Genomic DNA, 16,999 nt, shown 5'->3' on the forward strand with positions numbered 1-16,999 from the left:
AACGGCTGCACCGCCTGTGTCCTCCGACGGCGCAAGGGCCGGGACCAGGGCCAGGGCCGGGGCAGGGCTCGGAGCAGGCGGAGCCAAAGGGCGGCGATACCGCCCCAGCCCCAGGCACTGAGGCCCGCCCAGAAGCGCCAGCGCCAGCTCGGCCAGAGCCGGGCGGAGGCGAGAGCGAGGCGGGACGCCCGGGGCCGGCGCCGGGGCCGGGGCCGGGGCCGGGGCCGGGGCCAGGGGCGGGCCGGGGGCATGTCCCGGGCGGGCAAGGGGAGAGGGGAACTGGGAGAGGAGGGGAACACAGAGAAAGGGAGATCGGGAATGGGTGAGGGACTGCGGGAGAGAAGGTGGAACAGCGGGAGAAGGAGAGGAGAATATAAAGAGGGGCAATAATTCCGCTTCTTTCGCTCTGCTTTCTCTTTGCGCTGCTGCTGCCGCTGCTGCTGCTGCTGCTGCCGCTGCTGCCGCTGCAACTGAAGCACCGGGGCCGTTTGTCCCCGGGGCCGTTTGTCCGTTGCCCGCTCGGCCCCGCGCCGAGCCCCGCGCTCCCCGGGCAGCCCCTGAGCCTGGCCAAACACGGGAACTTTGCCGTGTTGAGCCAAGAGCCAGAGTCTTGATTCCTGCACAGGGGCACAGCAATGCCCTTGGCTGCTGCTGTGCCTTGTCCCTGCTGAGTGTCAGACACTGTCTGAGCACATTCCCTGAATGCAGAATTTATACCTGACCCAAGCACTGCACTTGTGTCTCCAGCATTGCTTTCCAAGAAAAACAGGGGAAGGAAAACTGGGTGTTGCTCATGGTATTTTACAATGTCTAAAACTTGCCAAATCTCAGATCTTAGAGGTGAGATCCATTTGGAATGAATGGGATGGAGAAACAGTGCAAGATGGAAAAGGGAAACATAAAAATAAATAGAGAAAAATAGAGAAAAACATACTGGTCGTTTCTTTTGGTTTTATTTTCATTTCTTAAAAAAGCTGTTTCAATTTTCCCAAAATCTTCTCCACAGTCCTGTCTGTTCTTTCCAAAAACGTGTCCTGGAGAACGAGGTGCAGCTCCTGTCTCAAGATGTGCCCCCAGCTGCAGCTTCTCTTGGCTTCCCACACTGTGCGTGCAGCACAACTCTTGCAGCAAAGCAGGACAAATTATCTGAAGAACTTGACAACTTGTTCTTGCTTTTCCTTGTGGACAGGGGAGTTGTGCCATTGGTACGGTTTGCATTGTTACTCTTCTACCCGAAGAAAACATGATGAGCTGCCAGGAATTGTTGGGGAATACAAGCCTGGCTGAATGTGGAGAAAGAATCTCCAGAGCCTGCAGCCAGCAGTGGAGAGTTCATCATTCCAATAGCCCCATGGACACCTTGAAAGTGATCTGGAACTTGAAAATGGGCTGACAGAGGGAGTTTGTTTGTGTGTTCAGTGTAGATGATTCTACATCTCTTGCACTGGTACAAATCGAGAGCACAATCAGTGGATGACAAGCAGCAGAACATGATAAGCTGGACCTCTCAGTAGATGAGAGAAAGAATGTGAAAAGGACAAATGCAGGGAATGACTTGGTGAACTTTGTCTGTAAGAAGGCTGATTTTTTTCCTAATAATTCCCAGTTCATTGCCTTTGCTTTTGTCCTTTTTGGCAAGGCTATTTGCATGGCAGATTGCCCAGGAAATGAGAACCTGGAGCTTGTGGAAGTGCCTGAAAGGTGCCCTGTTCTTCTGCAGGGACACTCAGGCTGAAACAGGAGCCTGAGGCCTCTCTTGGGAAGCCTCCTCGGAGCTGGAATTTGTGCCATGCCAGGAGAGGAGGAGGGGGAGGACGATGGGAGCTGTGTGTGAGGAGCAGGAGGTTTGGGCTGCAGGACATTCCGTCTGTGCCGCTGCCCCGCAATGGGCGGCCGTGCCCGGGGCTCTGGGCCTGCCCCGCGTGCGCTGAGCTCCCGACACTGCGGGAGCTGCCCGGGCTGGGCTCAGGTTCCCACTGGGACTGGGCAGCAGGCTGGGCTCCAGCTGGGATCAGCAGCAGCTGGAAATACCTCTGGGCATCTCCACTTTCTGATGCTGCTCGGAAAAAATAATTAAGTGACAAGTTCTGTTTTTTCTTTCTCCTGGTGGATTTTTTCATTTTATTTGCCACTGCAGAGGCAATTTCTGTGATGGCCTCTGTCACTTGATTCTATTTCAGCAGCAGCAGCAACAGGGCTGTGTTTGAGCACTGCAAATGTCAGCTGTGTGGCTTTCATTCCCCTCGACTTAGTGCTCAGGGACTTGAGGGCATTTCAAGATCTGCTACTCATGATGTCTGAGACAAAAAATCCTGAGTTACTGATCACTAAAGCACAGTGGGTAGCACTGATTAAAGAGGCAATTGTAGTTTTGCAGATAAAATTCAGGTGGCAAGCAGAAGTGGGACAAAAGCAGACGAGATCTACAATGTGCAAGGCCAAGGCACCAACAGCCTCCTGCTGTCACCTCAGGGTGAGTAAAACAGAGCTGAAAACAGCGCTGGAACCCGATCCTTTCTTCCTCTGAGGGCTGGCTCAGGGCAGCAGAGGCGGGCCCTGAGGAAGCCTGAGGGCTGTTTGTGGGGGATTGTTGCTGTAGTCTAGAATTGCCCTGGCAAAAGCCCTGGGGAGCCGAGGCAGGAGCAGGTGGGAAGGGCCGGCGCTGCTGCTGCTCGTGGCCGGGAGCCCCGGCCGGGCCGGGCCTGTGCCCGCTGCGCTGCGGCTGCTGCTGCTGCCAGAGCCGGGCGGGACTCGGGGACAGGGAATGGACACGGGGGGACAGCAAAGGCCTTGGGGGCTGCAGGGATGTTGGTGCTCGGGCCAGCGCCAGCACAGAGCTTCAGCCCGCAATGAACCTCGAGGGAAACGCTGGCGAAAGGCTCCATTCAGCCTTTCTTTACTCGGCGCTGTGAAGGGACCGAAATAAAAGGAGAACAAGCAGGGCCCGACCCCTTCTCCTTTGGGAGGAGCCCCGCGCCTGGGGCTGTGAGGGGCTGTGAGGGGAAATGAAGGGCTGTGAGGGGCTATGAGAGGTTCTGCAAGGCCATGAGAAGTTCCATGGAGCCATGAGGGGCTGTGAGGGGCCATGAGGAGCCTCAGCCCTGGCAGGAGGGGGTGCCACCATGTCCCCAGGGCAGGGCAGCCATGAGGGGCTGTGAGTGCAGACGTGGCAGCAGAGCGGGCTTGGGGCAGCTCTGGGAGGGGATGAGACCCTTCCCCAGCTCCAAACCACACCAGACCCACCATTAACAGGATTTTCCATCTTGAGAATGCACTTGCAACTTGGACTTGACTGTACAGTTTTATCCCAGTGGGAAAAGCAAGAGACTTTCAGTCATTGTTTTTCAATGTGTGTTTCACTCATATTTCAGTGTGACATCCAGCCATTGTTATTAGTGTTTAAGATTTAAAAGTCTTAACAATGAAAAGTAATACTAATAAATAATAATAACAACAAGAACAAGAAATGAAGCCCTGAATCCCAACAATCAGCTCAGAAACATGCTTTTGTTTGTAGTAAAAGATTAGTACTAAAGGAATAAATGAAAGAGTTTTAATTTGTAATTCAGACAAAAGACGATTCATCTTTTTCCAAGGTTCTGGTCCCCTACCACCAGGGTCATTTCCTTTACTCTCCCACTTTCTAATAGTTAGAAAGGAGTTAAGCACACCAGAAAAGGCAACAGCTCCTGTTTCAAAGGGAAGCAACCACCACTCCAGTGAACCTGAATTGTCCCCAGGCACGTGTGTGCACTTGAAGGGTGAGCAGGTGTTGGGAGAGATCTCAAACTCCTTCTAAGGCTGTGAGAAACCCACAAGTGGCAAAGTATCATTGTGGGTCAAGTCCAGCTGAAATTCCATTCTCCCACACCCTCCAAATGGGCAGGCAGGGCTGGGCTCTGGCACGGTTCAGTTTTGAGTGCCTTGTGTTGCCTGGCATGTAAATGATCCTATCAACTCTGGTACTGATGGATTGTGGTATGGCTGCTGAAGGAGGAGAGGGAATCTCAGCAGACAGGAAAGTCTCTTCTCCTTTCTCCCTGCAGAACCCCGTCCCCAAAGAGAAATGCCTGTGCTGGGTTTCCATGGGACCCCTTCCCTCAGCTTAGTGTCTGACCCACTGTGTGCTCTGCAGGAGCCAAAGCCAGAGGAGGCCCAATATCAGTCACCACATGGTCCCCACACAGCAGGAGAAAGCACTGCTTGCAGTGGGACTGCTGATCAGTGACCCATCCTGATTCCATCCACCCCACTCCTCTCAACCACAGACACCAGAAGGATCCCAGGAAAGCCACGGTGCTCTACCAGATGCCAGGAGCACTCCCTGCTGTGGCCTCAGGGATGCTGGGTGACCTGGTTGATGAGCATCTCTGGTTGGTGATGGAATGTGTGGATGGAGGCCCTTGACAGGAGGTTGTTTGAGATACGTGTGGGGCTGAAGGAGAGATGGCAGCTGTCAGTCGAGAGGGCAGGGACCCCGCTTGTGAGTCCATTGCCTTGGACACCCTCAGCCACAGGATGTCCAAGAAGTCACACAAGGCTTTGGCACCCTCATCCTTCTTTTCCCCCAAGTTCCTGCTTTCTGTACATTTACAGCAGAGAATCTTGTTTGTTTTTAGAACTAGAACAAAGATCCCAGAGGGAACAAGCCTTGCTGGTTTTAATCAGAAGCATCAGTGAACAGAAGTTGTGTTTCCTTTTCTTTGGTCACATCTTTGTTCCTTCTGAGTGTCCAGGCTGGGCTGGGGGGGTGTCCTCGTTTGCTGCATTTTCTGAGTTCCTCTTGGATCCTTTGGAGGGCAATAGGTTGTGCCCTCTGAGGATCCTTTGTGCTCCTTGGTGACCCAGGAGAACCTTCCAGGAGGTTTTTGGGTGAGCTGCTGCTGTGATGTCACAGGAATGTTGCCATGTCCTTGTGGCGTTCCCGTTGCTGTGGGGCACAGAGGCCTCAGTGTCAGAGCGGCTCTGGGTGCCTGCTCATTGCCTGAGGATCCTCCTGCCTGAGGCATTCTCAGCAGCCAGCCCAGCCCCTGACGGGTGTCCTTCTGTCCTGGCAGGGGGACAGACAGTCTGCAGACGTGAGCAGCACAGCCAAAATGATCCAGTAAGTGGTTGCTGCAGTTTGCACGCTGGACTCTGGGCCTTCTTATGGGTATTTTTTAACCCACTTGGCCCCTAAGTCGAGCATTTCCCCAGGTGTACCATATGTGCCTTTGGGATTGCTGTGGGCTTTCTGTTCTTCCTTTGGAATGGATGTGATTTTGAAAGGAAATTGCCATTAAATGCCATATGTTTGGGAGAGCTCCTGCCAAAAGTTTCTTAAAAAAAGGGTTTGTTTCTAAGCCAGCAGGGTGTGCACAGCATTTGGAATGGAGCCTGAGGGGGTTCTGTTCCCCAAGAGGAGAGTCTGTGGCAGTGGACCCTGGCACTCCCTCCATTTGCAGGTCCAGCCAAAAAACTGGACACAGCCAAGTATTTTGTGTTGTTCTCTTGCCTGTTGTGTGATCCAAAAGGACTGTGGCTCCAGGAGGGAAGTTGTGAAAGGAAAATGCTCTCTATAGGCATTGACTTGTTGTGTGGGAGTTCCCATCACAGGCAGCTTTTTCTCCTAACAGCGTCTGGTTCAGGTGAAGGTCACCTCACACATGGATACTGTGAAGCTCCTTTTTCAGAGAGTGGGAAAGGAACCTGTGGTATTCAGAGATCCCAGATGCTCCCTTTCAACACCAATATGAGCCCTGTAAGCTCAAGGATGATCCTTGTCACATGCCAGCACTCCCAGAATGGTCCCAGTTGCCTCTGGCTAGATCAACCCAGTCAGTCCCAGTATGATGCCATTTGCCCCCAGCGTGCTCCTAGTTGCTCCCAGTCACCCCCAGTATGAGGGATGATGTACAAGGTATGTTGCCAGTCTCTCTCAGATACTCCCAGTATGAGTCCAGACACTCCCAGTATAATCCAAAGATGGATGGATGGGAGGCCTGATGGAATCCTGGAGACCATTGTGACACTCTAGGGCTCCATGGAACCGTGGTGACACCGAGTTGGCTGGGAGTGTTGATGTGCTGCAGGGTAGGAGGGCTCTGCACAGGGACCTGGACAGGCTGGATCCAGGGGCCAAACCCAACAAGGTGAGGATTAACAAGTTCAAGTGCCGGGTCCTGCACTTTGGCCACAACAACCCCTGCAGTGCTCCAGGCTGGGGACAGAGAGGCTGGACAGCAGGCAGGGAGAAAGGGACCTTGGGCACTGATGGACAGCAGGCTGGGCATGAGCCATCAGTGTGCCCAGGTGGCCAAGGAGGCCAACGGCACCTGGCCTGGCTCAGGAACAGTGTGGTCATCAGGAGCAGGCCAGGGATTCTTCCCCTATGCTTGGCACTGGTTGAGCTTCATCTCGAGTGCTGTGTCCAGTACTGGGCCCCCAATTTTGGAAAGACATGGAGGGGGCTGGAGCATGTCCAGAAAAGGGCAACAAGGCTGCTGGAGCACACATCTTGTGAGGAGCGGCTGAGGGAGCTGGGGTTGTTTATCCTGGAGAAGAGGAGGCTCAGGGGAGACCTCATCACTCTCTGCAACAACTTGAGAGGAGGGTGCAGCCAGGTGGAGGTCAGGCTCTTTACCCAGGGAACAGTCCCAGGACAAGTGGACACAGCCTGAAGCTGCACCAGGGGACGTTTAGGCTGGACATTAGGAAATATTCTCCACAGGAAGGATGATTGGGCATTGGAATGAGCTGTCCAGGGAGCTGGGTGAGTGACCGTCCCTGGAAGTGTTTAAGGACAGTCTGGATGTGGCACTGAGTGCCATGGTCTGGGTGACAAGGTGGTGTTGGGTCACAGGTTGGACTTGATGCTCTCCAAGGCCTTTTCCAGCCTGGTTGATTCTCTGATGATTGTGACCCTGCAGGGCCCTGGGGAAGCAAGGGGCCACTGTGACACTGCGGGGCCTGGTGGAACTCAGAGGACCACAGTGACACTGTGTCCCACATGGCACCAAGGAGCCAAAGAGCCATTGGGACACTGTGGGGCTACATGGAAACAAGGAGTCGATGGTGACAGTCGGGGTCCTCGTGGAATCACAGAGGCCACTGTGACACTGCTGGGCCTTGTGGAACCAAGGGGCCACTGTGGAACCAAGGAGACCCTGGTGAGACCCTGGGCCCCAGTGGGATCAAGGGGCCATTGTTCCATTGCAGGGACTCTAAGGGAACTAAGGGAACACCTGTGACATTGTAGTGCCCCATGGAACCAAGGGTGACACTGCAGGATCTTGTGTAACCTGGGCTCCACTGTGGCACTGCACCACCAAGGGATTCCTTGTGGCACTCTGAGGCCTCATGGAACCAAGAGGCCCCTATGACACTGCAGGGCCTTGTGGAAGCATGCAGAGCATTGTGACAGAGCAGGACGTCATGTCATGATGGGGCCATTGGGATACTGCAGGGCCCCAGGGAACCAAAGGGACTTTGTGACTCTGGGCGGCCTGATGGAATCCTGGAGACCATTGTGACACTCTAGGGCCTCATGGAACCGTGGTGACACCAAGTTGGCTGGGAGTGTTGATGTGCTGTAGGGTAGGAGGGTTCTGCACAGGGACTTGGACAGGCTGGATCCAGGGGCCAAACCCAACAAGGTGAGGATTAACAAGTCCAAGTGCCGGGTCCTGCACTTTGGCCACAACAACCTCTGCAGCGCTCCAGGCTGGGGACAGAGAGGCTGGCCAGCAGGCAGGCAGAAAGGGACCTTGGGCACTGATGGACAGCAGGCTGGGCATGAGCCATCAGTGTGCCCAGGTGGCCAAGGAGGCCAATGGCACCTGGCCTGGATCAGGAACAGTGTGGTCATCAGGACCAGGCCAGGGATTCTTCCCCTATGCTTGGCACTGGTTGAGCTGCACCTCGAGTGCTGTGTCCAGTTCTGGGCCCATAATTTTGGAAAGACATGGAAGGGTTGGAGAGTGTCCAGAGAAGGGCAACAAGGCTGGTGACAGGTCTGGAGCACACATTCTGTGAGGGGAAGCTGAGGGAGATGGGGTTGTTAATCCAGGAGAAGAGGAGGTTCAGGGAAGACAAGGTGGTGTCATGGCACAAGTTGGACTTGATGATCTCCAAGGTCTTTTCCAACTTTGCTAACTCTGTGATTCTCTGAAACCACCCTTGGAGCAGGTGCAGGATGAGCCCTGGGCCTTCTCTTCGCAACTTCCAGCAGCCCAGGTCCCTCAGCTTCTCCACACAGCCCCCAAAACCCATCCTGTCAGTCCTGCAAAGCCTTTCCAGCTCCTCGTCATTGCCCAGAACAGGGAGCCCCACAGCCAGACACAGTAGCCCAGATGTGCCCCCCTGGCCTGTGCTGCCTCTGGCAAGGGAGCAGCATGAGGCACTGCAGAACCCTGCAGACAATTCCTGAAGCACCTGTAGGATGATCCTGCTCCCCGAGGGACCTTCTCATGGTGCCAGCTCAGGAACTGAAATGGGGAGTGGGGCCTGAGAGGAAAGGGCAAACAGGGATGGGCTGTTTGCAGGGGAGGGAATAGGGGTGGGAAATAGGAAGAAATCTGGAGCAGGAAGAGTAAAGAAAGCAAAGGTAAAGTAAAGGAAATGCTCAAGGCAGTCTGGGGGTGACTGCCAGGCAGCCCTGGCTCTGAGCAACAACATCTGCAGTGGCACAGGAAACTCACAGCTCATGAGTACAAACTTTCTGTGTGACTTCAGATGCCACGACAAACCTGAGTGTTTTCCCTCGCATCCCCCAGTCCTTCCTGGCCCCAGGGGCTGATGGCATTTGTGCTCCCTCAGGTTCATCTCCCCACAGCAGCACCATGGGGGTGCTGACACCTGCTCTGGGCAGTGCAAACAGGGGCTCCTGAGCCAGTGCTGCTGTGTCTGTGCCTGCAAGGATGCAGCACCTCTCTGAGCTGGGGGAGAGGCCAGGGCTGCACAGGGGGGATGTTGTTGGCAGCTCCGTGAGGATTCTCTGGGACGCTGTGCTGGGGTGTCCAGAGCAGTGGGGATGGATCAGCCCCTGCTCTGCTGCTCCTTCCTGTCTCCCCCAGGGACCTTGCAGAGCCCCAGCCATGCTGTTTGCCCCCAGCCTGCCCTCAGCCACCCTGGGGCTGCTCACGGGGGTTTTCTGTGCTGAGCATTGGCCTGGGTGTGTTCTTGAGAGAGCCTGGACAAGGAGCCTGGAGCCCCCAGGCCCTGCCCTGAGGCGTCAGCGCTGCCCCAGCAGTGCCCATGGCCTGTCCCTGCTGCAGCCCCGGCACTGCCACCCCCAGGGCTGTGCCCGGCCCTGAGAGCACTCAGGCCCTGCAGCAACACCAGGGCAGGAGGGCAGCAGGGCAGTGGCACGGGAGCAGCACTGGCAACACCAAGTGCTGCTGCTCCTGGGCACAGCTGCTGTGCCAGCACTGATCTGCCCCAGCTCTGCACACAGACACTGCTGCTGCAGCTCCAGAGAGGGGAACAAAAAGGAGATCTCAGGAGAAAACTTTTCTAGGAGATCCTTTAGTTCCTTTAAAGCTACCAAGAGCGCAGCCACTCATTGGCACAGTCTGTGGCCAAAGGGAAGATGAAGAGAGAAACAAAATGAGAAATGGCACAAACAATGATATTTTATTGTGGACAAGATCTAAAAATGAAAACAAAGAAAACATCCATAATGAAACCAACAAGAAGAATCAAAGATGACTTTTATTACAAGTGATTTGCAGAAATTGGCCTGCAGTTTAATGTTTCTGAAACCATCCAGTCATCAGTGTCCACACTGCAGCCTTGAGCTCCTGGTTCCTCAGGCTGTAGATGAGGGGGTTCAGGGCTGGAGGCAGCACCGAGTACAGAACTGACAGGGCCAGATCCAGGGATGGGGAGGAGATGGAGGGGGGCTTCAGGTAGGCAAATGCTGCAGTGCTGAGGAACAGAGAGACCACAGCCAGGTGAGGGAGGCAGGTGGAAAAGGCTTTGTGCCATCCCTGCTCAGAGGGGATCCTCAGCACAGCCCTGAAGATCTGCACATAGGAGAAAACAATGAACACAAAACAACTAAAAGTTAAACACACACCAACAGCAAGAAGCCAAATTTCCCTGAGATAGGATTTGGAGCAGGTGAGCTTGAGAATCTGGGGCACCTCACAGAAGAACTGGCCCAGGACATTGCCATGGCACAGGGGCAGGGAAAATGTATTGGCTGTGTGCATGAGAGCACTGAGAAAGCCACTGGCCCAGGCAGCTGCTGCCATGTGGGCACAAGCTCTGCTGCCCAGGAGGGTCCCGTAGTGCAGGGGTTTGCAGATGGACACGTAGCGGTCATAGCATATGATGGTCAGCAGGAAATACTCTGCTGAGATGAAAAAGACAAGAATAAATAACTGTGCAGCACATCCTGCATAGGAGATGGTCCTGGTGTCCCAGAGGGAATTGTGCATGGCTTTGGGCACAGTGGTGCAGATGGAGCCCAGGTCAGTCAGGGCCAGGTTGAGCAGGAAGAAGAACATGGGGCTGTGCAGGTGGTGGCTGCAGGCTACGGCGCTGATGATGAGGCCGTTGCCCAGGAGGGCAGCCACGGAGATGCCCAGGAAGAGGCAGAAGTGCAGGAGCTGCAGCTGCTGCGTGTCTTCCAATGCCAGCAGGAGGAAGTGGCTGATGGAGCTGCTGTTGGACATTTGCTGTGGCTGGGCATGGGGACCTGTTCATGAGGAAAAAGACAGTGAAGAGTTACAGGAGAAATCAAAACCATTTCTCATGCACCTTCCTCTGCAACACAGAGTTTTTCTTTTTAAGCCCCCCCCCATGTCTCTCCTGGTATTTTTGGATATCAGAAACTCTCAGCATTTCTGCTGCCCTCTGGTAGAACAGAGTGAGTTCCCTGATGCAAGCTGATGACTGGAGACTGAGGGGAGATGATCTGTCACTTCATTCATTTGGAGTTTCTCTGGGCTTTCACTTTCCTCAAATGAAGGATGTTTACTCTCCCATGTTTTCCTTAAAGATCATCAGGTATTGCTGAGAGCAGATGGATCCACCACAGCCCAGCTCCACCTTTGTATCCAAGGACTCACATTGCTCATCTCACCAACCCAACAGCATTGTCACTGTCAGAACACCTCTACCTTCCCCCGTGGGTCTTTCAGATAACACAAACATGCTCTAGGACAGGTTTGCATTCTGCATTGAAGCTCCCAGCTGGGACTGAAATCTCAGGGAGACTTCCAAGTGTCCATATGATGGCTTTGGATGAAGGGAGATCCAGCTCCTTCCCTGGCTGCACTGCCAGCATTGCCCACAGCCGGGCACTGGGGACAGCGTCCCCCTGAGCCAGCTGTGCCCCCCGCCAGAGCCCCCAGTGCTGGGCAGCTGCTCCCAGCCCTGTGCTCTGCAGAGGAAACTGGGCCCGGGGCTGCAGAGCTGCCCCACGGCTCTGCTGCAGCTCTGCCTGCACAGGAGGGGCTTCACACCTGGGAGCCCAGCCCTGAGGGCAGAGGCTGGGCTGGGGGGACAGAAGGGAGGGGGCTTGTTCAGAGGGAGGGGCTGCACTGCAGGGGCTCCTATGGACATCTCTAAACTCTCTGTCACAGGATTTCTGGGCTTTTGTTTACTCTCATTCCCTGATCTTCTCTCTGCTTCCTGGAGATTTTCCTCCTGCAGGTGTTTCCCTGTGTCTGATCTCTCCCTGCCAGCACCTACAGATCCCAAATCTCTGTGCACTCTCCTTGGCCTGACAGAACGCTGCCTTTTTGCAGGGCTCTGGCTGGGGGCAGGTTCTGTTTGCAGCTTGGAGAAAGGACAGCTCAGATTAAGGCTGATGGGTCCAGCAAAGGTGATGCTGGTGCTGTCCATGGGCAGAGTGGCTGAATGCACATTAGCTATCTCCTGTGAAGCTACTGATCACTAAAAGTAACAGTCTGCATGTCTCAAGAACTTGTCAAAATTCATAATATCTTTAATATTTATCCCCCCCCCTCCTCCCTGCCGTTCTGCAATATTAGGAATTTGAATACAAAGTCTTAGGAAATGTCCTCATTTTTATCAAAATCCTTGTCTTGGAAATATTCTATGACTGATCAGAAGCCCTCAGCATGTCAGAGCTTCATGAGCATTCAAGTTCCCCTCCAGCAGAAATACTCAGAGCTGGGAGAAGAGCTGCTCAGCAAGAGAAATGTGCTTTTGAAGCTCCTCCTGGTTTCCAGTAACTGCCTCTGTGCCAAGAGCCTGGCACAGACATAGCAGCAGGACTTTAATGAGCCTCTTGGGGCTTTGTGCTGAGGCCCTGAACATCAGTCCCTGAGAGGGAGGGGAAGAAACTTCTCAAGAAGTCCAAGTCAGAATCCAACTCCAAAGTTTCTTTTCCTTTTAATGGGTCCCAGTGAGGGATGTGACTGAGAAAGTGTCCCCAGGCCCCAGGCAGGGCAGAGAACAGGAGGCACTGATGACAGGTGGGGACAAAGAGAAGCCAAGTGTTGGTGCCCTGGGCCACAGCAGCCTCTGTGCCAGCAAGGGCTGTGAGGAGACACCTTGTCCTGAGGCCCTGGGGCCTCCTGGCACAGCCCCAGCAAGGCTGGCCACTGTCACCCCCTTGGCCTGCCCTCAGCATCCCCCCTAGCCCACATGCCAGTCGCCTCAGGGATCTGCTGGAAGGAGTCCCTGGGGAGCCTTGCTCAGGAATGGCCCTGGGGGCTCCTTCATGCTCCCAGCAACTGCAGCTAGTCAAAAGGACTTTAGCTTTTGCCTAGGAGTCTCTGAGAGGTTTGTGCAATCATGATCTCCAATTATCTGCTGTAATTAGTCCCTTGAGAGGCTTTGTCAGTAATAACACTCATTGTGGGGCTCATTAATGTTTCAAGGTACTTCAGGTTCTTAAGGCACTTTCCTTTTCCCTTCCCACACTGGGTCTCTGAGAAGTTTGTGCAATCATGGCCCCAATTATCTGCTTTAACGAGTCCCCTGGGAGCTTTGCATTGACACTCAGTGGGGCTCATCAATACTTTGAGATACTCAGGGTTTTTTCAGCGACTTTGGATTTTCCTTTCCCCACTGAGTCTCTGAGAGGTTTTTATGCAATCCTGGCCTCCAGTTCTGTCCTTCAAGGAATCCATGAGGAGCCTGTGTTGGGGATGGACCTCAGTGGCACCCATTAATGCCTCAAGAAACTTTGGGTGTTTCCTCTGACTTGGACTCCTGGAAAGGTTTGTGCAATCTCCTCTCAGGCCCTGAAGTTAAAGGGCTGAGCTCCAAATGCACCATGGGGCTCATTAGAATGAAGCATGTCCTAACAAACTATGGCTGTGCCTTGATATCCCTCTGGTCTGGTGCAGTCTTTAGGAAAGTTTCCTACAATAGTTATGGAGAAATAGTTCTATGAGCTTCTAGGAAATATGTTTTCCTATTTTAAAGGGTGTCTTTTATACCTGTTCTCTTTGGAGCAGAGGTGATTGCAGCATTCAGTGATGGATATTGGTCCAGGGTGTCTCCTAAGAAGGTCTGGCCAGGTCAGAGAAGCTGTGTCTTGAGGTCTGACCCAGTGTGGACAACCTTGCTCCACATTCCCCAGCCCCATCCTGTCTCTCCTCACTGCCCTGGGACCTGCTTTGCTCACACAACTGGCTGCACTCAGGCAAAGAGGGGTTTTCCTTCTTTGATTTTAGCATTCTAAAACTCCTGAGTTTCCCCATGGAAAACAGACACCCTCCTCAAGTGTGTGCCAAGCCCAAGGTGCCACCAGGGAGCTTCCCCTTCCCCAAGGCAGAACCATGCAAGGAATGTTTCAGACACACAGGAAGTTCTACAATGAACACAAAGCCAGAGTTGGCTGAAGGCAGAATTAGAGCAGCTGCTGAAGGCCAGACAAGCTTTGAACTCCTTGCAGCTGAAAGCACCAAGTGGGTTGTTGGGAGGTGTGTGAGTGAGCCAAGAGTGAGGGAAGGGAAATGCAGAGAGCCGTGGGAGTGTTTCTGTGCAGACAGGCTGTGGGGAAGGGCACTGCAGAGCTGCCCTGGGCTAGCTGTGAGGGTGGATTATCATCCCAACCTGCCCTGGGCCATTGCAAGGGGCTGTTGCCATGGACACTGCACTGACCCCACTGCTGGGTTTGGGTGCCATGGCAATCCCCATCCAATCTGGAAACATGAATCAAGTTGTTTCCAGAGGTTTGGCTTGTTAAGGTGTTCAGAATGTGAGTGAGCCCTGGGGCACTGAATTCCTGACCTGAAGAGCTGAAGGCTGAACAAGCCTCTGGAGAAGGAAAAGCCAGCAGCAGCAGCAGCCTCCAAGTTGCTGAGGATGTCAGCAGCCCCCACTGAGGCCGTCCCTGCCCAGAGACTGTGGGGGAATGGGCAGACAAGGAGAGCGTCCCTGGGGCTGGGGAAGCAGAACTCAGAGGCACCAGCGGCTCCAGGTGGGAAATGGAGTGTGGAATGGGGCTGTGAAAGCCCTGTCTGGGCTGTGCCAAGCAGGAGAGCCAAGGCCTGAGCCCCATCCCCCAAACAACTCGCTCAAGGAGACCTTTAAAAGGAATTACATTTGTTTGTGTCCTCTGAGTTGGATGCACTGGAGAAATACTGATAAGAGATCTTCTGATAAGAGGACAAAACCAGAAAACAGTCTTTATTGGTAAATCAGAGGAAGTTTGACAAATGGTTTAATACGGCATTCAATCAACAATAAACATTTCTCAAAGCATTAATTTGGTCCATTCAACTTCACAAACTATAAACCCATTTAATTTTAGGTTAATCCAAATTTGCAAGAGTACCGAAAAAGACACAAAAAGAGAGAAAGACAAACACACACAGATCTACCAACTCCTGGATTCCAGCAGTGTTCAGAGAGAAATCCCAAGAGGAGGTAGGGTCAAGATGTGTGTTTTCCTTGTGGTCAGCCTTAAATACCCCTTGGTCTTCCTGAGCCCTTCCCCAGGTGGGATTTCCAATAATTTGGTTACTCAGGAGCTGGGTTGGTGGCTCCAGAGGTGAGTGTGGAGCATTGCCTTTGGTATGCCAGGGCCTGGCAGACAGTGCTGGGCTGGGATAGAGGCTCTGGGGGGATTGGGGTTCCAGGGCAGTGCAGTGCTGGGGTTACAGGGCTGGGCAAGGCTGGACCTGCCCCTTCCTGCCCCCACACAAAATGTTTCCAGCCAAAATCTCCTCCAGTCTCTCAAAACAGGCAACGTTGGAAGTGGAATCCCAATTTTGGTCATGGGCACCTGGCTGAGAAGGACAATTCTTTTCTATAGGAAGGAAAGCACAGAGGCCCAGGCTTCAGAAAGCAGGTGAGAGCTGGACATCAGGAGGCCAAGGCCAGCCCAACTTGTCAGTAATGGCAGAATATGTCTGGGAGCAGTCTTTGGATCAAGGGAATGTTGGAGGTGGAATCCAAATTTTGGCCATGGATGCCTTGAGAAGCAGGACAGTTCTTTCCCACAAGAAGGAACTCACAGTGCCTTCCCAGTGTTTCAGTAGCAGATGAGAAGAGACCCTCAACATGTCAAGGTCAGTTGGACCAGTCAGGTGGCCCCTGGGAGGCCAAAGCAGCCAGACCTGTTCTGTGTTCCCTTGATTTTATGGGGCCCCACAGAGTCACAACGGACCCTTACTTCAATGGGGCCCTGCAGTGTCATAATGGTGCTGTGATTCCATGGGATCCAGCAGTGTCATAGTGGAGCACTGATTATAAGAAGACCTGCAGTGTCACAGTGGACTCTTGATTCCATGGAGTTGTCACAATGGCCTCAGGATCCATCAGGCCCTGCAGTGTCACAATGGTCCCAGCGATTCCATGTGGCCTTGCAGTGTCACAATGGTCTCTGTGGTCCCACAGGCCCCTCAATGTCACATGACTCCTCTGTTCCATGAGGCCTGAAATGTCACAATGGACCTTGGGGATTTGCAGTGTCACAAAGGTCTCCTTTGGCTCCACAGTGTCACCATGGACCACTGATTACAGGAGGCCCCTCAATGTCACAATGGACCTTTGGTTCCGTGTAGCCCTGCAGTGTCACAAAGGCCACTTGGTTTCACGAGGCCCCACAGTATCCCAATGGTCCTCTTGGTTCTGTGGGGACCACAATGGTCTCACTGTTCCATGAGGCCCCACAGTGTCACAATGCTTTGTTTATTCCATGGTGCCCCACAATATCACAGATGTCCCTTGGTTCTATGGGGCCCTGTGCTGGTGCATTCCCCCCTGCCCTTCTCAGGCCGCCGTGCCAGCTGAGAAATGCTCCTTGGGCCTGGGCCTTGGCCAACAGCCCCTGGGCTCAGCTCCTGTGCAGCTCATCAGAAACACTGTCTGCTCCCAGGCACTGCTGCTGCCAACCAGCTCCTGCTTGCTTCAGGAGCAGCCCTGGGAACTGTTTCTGTTCCCTCTGTGGCACAGCATCCCTGTTCTCAGCCTTGCAAAGAAAGCTGTTGATGCCGAGTGCAGCCAGGATGAAACATTGCTGTGCCTGAAGTCCCTCTCTTGGGGCCCTACAAACAGCGCTCCAAAAGGAGCCCCTTGCAGCTCTCCTGGGCCAGCCACCTCCCTCGGAGTGGGGCCTCTGTGAGCCGGGAACTCTCCCGTTTGCTGCACTTGGGGCATCCCCGAACAACGACGGAGCCTGGGCCAATCCTCCCACTCCTCCAGGCTCAGCCCTTCGCCCGCTGGGGAGATGTCAAAGCATCCACAGGGAGCATTTCCCTGCCCTGCAGGGGAATTTCTCACAGTTGCCTTGCACTGCCTCTTTGTGTCTGTGTGAACACACCAGCGCTGTGCCCTGGCAAATGTGGCAGAAATGCTGCTCTCGGAGGGGCTGGGGTGCCTTGGAGATCTGAGTCAGTCAGGCCTGTGAGTGAGGGTAAGTCACGAGGTATAAACTAAGTTAAATGCTGCCTAGTGTTGCTCTTTGCTGAGTTAAGTTTAATAGAAGTTATAAGCTAAGTTGAATATTGTTAAGGGTTATCCCCCTGTTAAATCAAAAAGTCATAGGTTATAAGTTAGGTTAAATATAGTAAATACAGCTCTTTTGTTA

General features: G+C 53.6%; 1 protein-coding gene across 1 annotated transcript; it reads right to left on the reverse strand.

Moving 5' to 3' along the window:
• Window positions 1–9,593: 9,593 nt before the first annotated feature.
• On the reverse strand, window positions 9,594–10,693 carry LOC147649751 (olfactory receptor 14A16-like). Its single transcript, XM_086858237.1, has one exon. It carries the CDS (start codon window positions 10,656–10,658, stop codon window positions 9,726–9,728), a length of 933 nt encoding a protein of 310 aa, XP_086714363.1. The 5' UTR covers window positions 10,659–10,693; the 3' UTR covers window positions 9,594–9,725.
• Window positions 10,694–16,999: the final 6,306 nt, after the last annotated feature.

The sequence above is a fragment of the Cyanistes caeruleus genome, chromosome 20 (genome assembly GCF_971803275.1).
Source record: "Cyanistes caeruleus chromosome 20, bCyaCae1.hap1.1, whole genome shotgun sequence".
NCBI classification, from domain to species: Eukaryota; Metazoa; Chordata; class Aves; order Passeriformes; family Paridae; genus Cyanistes; species Cyanistes caeruleus.

Excerpts from the sequence above, each read along its gene's own strand:
- LOC147649751 (XM_086858237.1), bottom strand. The coding sequence starts at position 10,658 with ATGTCCAACAGCAGCTCCATCAGCCACTTCCTCCTGCTGGCATTGGAA.